Raw genomic sequence first — 5,014 nt, forward strand, 5'->3', positions numbered from 1 at the left:
AACAATATATAATTAGTAATAGATATAACAATGTTGTGAAACTAGAGTTAGACATCAAATCGAAAAATGTTCATATTAGGTTTAATTGATTTAAACAGTTAAACCGTTCGGTCAGACCGAACGATTTCATATATAATTTATCATTTTTATTTATAAATATATAGTTATATATAAATACAAAATTTTATATAATTAATAAATTATATATAATTATATTCAAATAACATATTTCCATTTTTTGGACCGAAGTAAAATAAATCATTAGAGTAATGTTCTATTTTTTAACTTTAAGTTAATTGCTTGGTTCACTTATCGGTTATTGCGGTTCAATAGGGTTTAACATGGTTGGACCGGAATTTCTCTGGTTCAAAGTGGTCTAACCCCTCACTTAATTACAACTACAAACTAAAACCATTTTCAAGTCTCCTCAGTAATTAAACTAGTCGCACCTTCAATCCAGTTATCACAACACTGAAATATAATATTGTATCATTTATTTACCTTCCTTATATTTAATTTAATAATAATATGAATAGTGAAATTTTTTGACAGATAATTTTTATTTTCGTGAAATAGTTAGTAAGAGTTAAGTGTAACATAATATTTTTTTTGGACAAACAGTCTTAAATCGACACGTCAATACATTCTCACGTGTCATAAGCACCGACACTCGACAGTTGCCAGCGCACGTTGCTAACGTGCACCTCATTTTCTTTTCTTTCTCTGCAAAAAAGTCACTTCTTTTCTGATATTCATCAAATCTCGGCACTTTTCTCCAATTCTGAATTCATTTTTTTCTTCTTTCAAAATTTCCCACTTTCTATTCCCTCTTCAAAATCCATTTCTCAAAACGATTCAAATCCTCTGATCATAATCAACAAAATCAGGAATTGAAATGAAATGAGACGGCGCCGTATGGCGGGTATTCTCCCTTTCCAAATGGATAAAGGAACTTCCAAAAACCCTAATTCCAGAATATGCTTCCTTGCTTCTCTCTCTGCATTCTTCTGGTTCTTTCTATTCTATTTCCATTTCATGGTACTCAACAACAACAACATCAACACCAAAAACATCATTATTGATGAACCCACGATTTTACATTTACACCAAGTTCCAAAAACCACTTTTGAATCCACCCCTTTTCATGAACCCTATGAAAATCAACTAGTTGAGGGAAATCAGAAAATGGGGTTATCTGATTTGAAACAAGAAACACCTAAAAGGGAAAAAGTTTTCTCTTTTATGAGGACACTTAGAACTTCTGAAAACAAGAGTGACCCTTGTGGGGGAAGGTATATCTATGTTCATGATCTTCCTTCTAGGTTCAATGAGGACATGTTGAAGGAGTGCAAAAGTTTGAGTCTTTGGACCAACATGTGCAAGTTCACTACCAATGCTGGACTTGGTCCACCCCTTGAAGAGGAAAACAACATTGAAGGCGTTTTCTCTGAGACTGGTTGGTATGCTACTAACCAATTTGCTGTTGATGTTATTTTCAATAATAGGATGAAGCAATATGAATGTTTGACTAGTGATTCATCTATTGCTGCTGCTATATTTGTACCATTTTATGCTGGTTTCGACATTGCGCGTTATCTTTGGGGTTATAATATTTCAATGAGGGATGCTGCTTCAATTGATCTTGTTGATTGGTTAATGAAGAGGCCTGAATGGGAAATTATGAATGGGAGGGATCATTTTCTTGTTGGTGGTAGGATAACTTGGGATTTCAGGAGATTGAGTGAGGAAGAGTCGGATTGGGGGAATAAGCTTTTGTTTTTACCTGCTGCTAAGAATATGTCAATGCTTGTTGTCGAATCGAGTCCTTGGAATGCAAATGATTTTGGGATTCCATATCCAACTTATTTCCATCCTGCAAAAGATGACGATGTGTTCATCTGGCAGGATAGGATGAGGAATTTGGAGAGGAAGTGGCTTTTCTCCTTCGCTGGAGCGCCACGTCCTGACAACCCGAAATCGATTAGGGGGGACTTAATTGAGCAATGCAAGAGGTCAAAGGTTGGTAAATTGTTGGAGTGTGATTTCGGTGAAAGCAAATGTCATTCTCCAAGCAGCATAATGCAGATGTTTCAAAGCTCCCTTTTCTGCCTTCAACCACAGGGTGATTCGTATACACGAAGATCTGCTTTTGATTCAATGTTAGCTGGTTGTATACCTGTGTTCTTTCATCCAGGTTCAGCATATACACAATATACATGGCATCTTCCTAAGAATTATACCAAGTATTCCGTTTTCATTCCAGAAGATGATATCCGTAAGAGGAATGTTAGTATAGAGGAAAGGCTAAGGCAGATACCTATGGAACAAGTGAAGATCATGAGAGAGGAAGTTATTAGTCTCATTCCAAGATTAGTCTATGCCGATCCACGCTCTAAGTTAGAAACTCTTAAAGATGCATTCGATGTTTCTGTCCAAGCGGTCATTGACAAGGTTACAAATTTGAGGAAGGATATCATTGAAAATCGTGTAGATGAGAACTTCATCGAAGAAAATAGTTGGAAATATGCTTTGTTGGACGAGGGACAGCACGAAGTTGGGCCTCATGAATGGGATCCTTTTTTCTCCAAACCAAAGGATGGAAATGGAGATTCTAGTGATTCCTCTGCTGAATCTGCAAAAAATTCTTGGAAAAATGAGCAAAGAAATCATTCTTGATTCATGAAGGGAAAATGCAAATTGCATCTGCAGGTTTGTGAAGAGTTCAGACTCCAATGATTTCCCTGAATTAGGGAAGAATTACAGGTACAAAATAATTGCTGGGTCTTGTTATGAACTTCCTGCTGAACTTGTATTGGAGTTTATTGATCAGGTTCCTCATTGAAAATTTCCACTTTAGAGATATTTTTCTGCTTTCTACAGTTTTGTTATATAGATATTTTTCTTATTTCTGTATTGTATTCTCCTTAGTGGTTCTTAGATGTATTTTCAAGAAACATGGTATGATACATCATACATGTAGTTATTACACGAGGTTTTGTTTTGTCTATTTTCTAAGGGTAATTCATAATGAAATGTTATGTCACACTGGAAATGAAAAATGAAAATTGAAAGGAGATTCTTGTACGTTATGGAAATTTCACTTAGATCTTACCTTATCTATGGCCAGTAGAATAAGCAATGAAGAAATGAAGAACCAGTGAACCATTAGAAAAGCAAAATTAGGCTTGGTTGTTTGGGATTAAAATAATAATTCTTAAATACTGTTTATTAGAAAAATGACTTTCGCAAAAAATTATAGCTTTGTATAAAAACTGTCTTTCAGCTCCTGTTAAGCTTTTGCTTTTTAAGTAAACTACTAGGATATAGGTGGCAATGTGTTTTAATGAATTTATTTAAACAATGCAAAGTAAATTTTAAATTGAAAAGTTAGTAATTATTACCTCATGGAAAATGATGTTTATGTACTTGAATGACAAATTAGAGCTGTTGATGAATAACATTGTATAAATCCTGTTATATTAAATAAAAAAAAGATATTTATAAAGGATACTTTAATAGTTTATGTTATAATAGTCAATAAAGGATATTTGTAACAAAATACATACTTTCATATGAAATGTAGAAAAAATATAGAATTACCTAGGGGAAGACTTATGATTATAAGCACCACACTTGGTGGTGAAAGGACATCTTTAACATTGACATTCTTTATGCATTCAGTGCATCCATCATAGGACCATTCTTGTTTGCCAACAACAAACATCATTGTCTCAACTAGCTATTAAATAACAATCATATAAGTCATGAATAATAATACAGAAACTTCATAAGTAATGTTCACCTCAAACTTATACACAAGTCAATCATCAGATAAGTTTGAACATTGTTGCAATTGGCTATTACTTTTGCTCATTGTCCCACGGGATAGAATGAGAGTTGTAAAACTACATCAATGATTTTAGTTAAATATTATTGTCAGTAGCAAATTAATACTCATAAGTAAATTAAATTGTCTATATTTAAACTAATTTAAGCATACTTTTATTTATACTTGTCAATGTTTAGACTTTCTTCATCTATTAATATCTTTGATCCACACCATGAGTTGGAAACAGTGGATGGATACTTACCTAAAACAGATTACAAATAAGTTAGAAAATCAAAATAAGATCAAAACACAATACTTGAAATATAAACTTATTAATTAGTATTGACAACTTGACCTTGTCCTTCCTTGACTCTAGTATGTGTTAGCAGAATGATCATAGGATCACCCACAGATTGATTGTTGTAGTAGTTGAACAATTTTATTTTATGGGATTCTCCCAGAGTACAATTAATGACATCATCACTGCTCAAAACATAAAACAATATCAAAGTTTATAAAGATAACAATAGAAATTAAAGGTACAAAAGATTACCCAAAATCTTTCAGACTAAAAATAACTCTCTTCATATTTGTTTGCGTCTGGGAGAATACGAGCTTATCAAAATCACCATTCATCTCTAGCTCAACAAAACCAAAACAAACATGAGTTATAATCAAAATAAATAGGATTCCAAAATAAGAAGATATAAGAACTTTAACCTTACCTATGAACAAACCAATTATGTAGTTTCCAGCTAGAATGTCACTAATTTTTTTGAAATCATATTCGAATTCAGAAATGTCAGGAAATTCTCTCTGTTTTAGGGTGGTATTGGCAATGAATTGCATTATGTAAATATGGTCATATGCCTTAAATTGGAGGTCATTATGTATGACATTGAAATTTCAACCAAACATTCTCTCCATTCATTGAACTCATCGTTTCTAACATACACTTGTATTTTGTCTCCCTACAAAGGATATTTGTAACAACATACGTGCTTTCATAGAAAAGGTAGAAAATGTATAGAATTACCTAGGGGAAGACTTATGATTATAAGCGTCACACTTGGAGATGAAAGGACCATCTTTAACATTGACATTCTTCATCCATTCAGTGCATCCATCATAGTAATGACAACTTGACATTGTCCTTCCTTGACTCTAGTATGTATTAACAGAATG

The 5,014-nt window shown here is 33.0% G+C and overlaps 1 protein-coding gene across 1 annotated transcript; it reads left to right on the forward strand.

Annotated features, from left to right (window-relative positions):
- Window positions 795-3,011, forward strand: LOC109334702 (xyloglucan galactosyltransferase MUR3). Its single transcript, XM_019570607.1, has one exon. It carries the CDS (start codon window positions 901-903, stop codon window positions 2,674-2,676), a length of 1,776 nt encoding a protein of 591 aa, XP_019426152.1. The 5' UTR covers window positions 795-900; the 3' UTR covers window positions 2,677-3,011.

This window comes from Lupinus angustifolius, chromosome LG19 (assembly GCF_001865875.1).
Source record: "Lupinus angustifolius cultivar Tanjil chromosome LG19, LupAngTanjil_v1.0, whole genome shotgun sequence".
NCBI classification, from domain to species: Eukaryota; Viridiplantae; Streptophyta; class Magnoliopsida; order Fabales; family Fabaceae; genus Lupinus; species Lupinus angustifolius.

Bases quoted from the DNA above. Each gene is read 5' to 3' on its own strand.
- LOC109334702 (XM_019570607.1), top strand. From the start codon at position 901: ATGAGACGGCGCCGTATGGCGGGTATTCTCCCTTTCCAAATGGATAAA.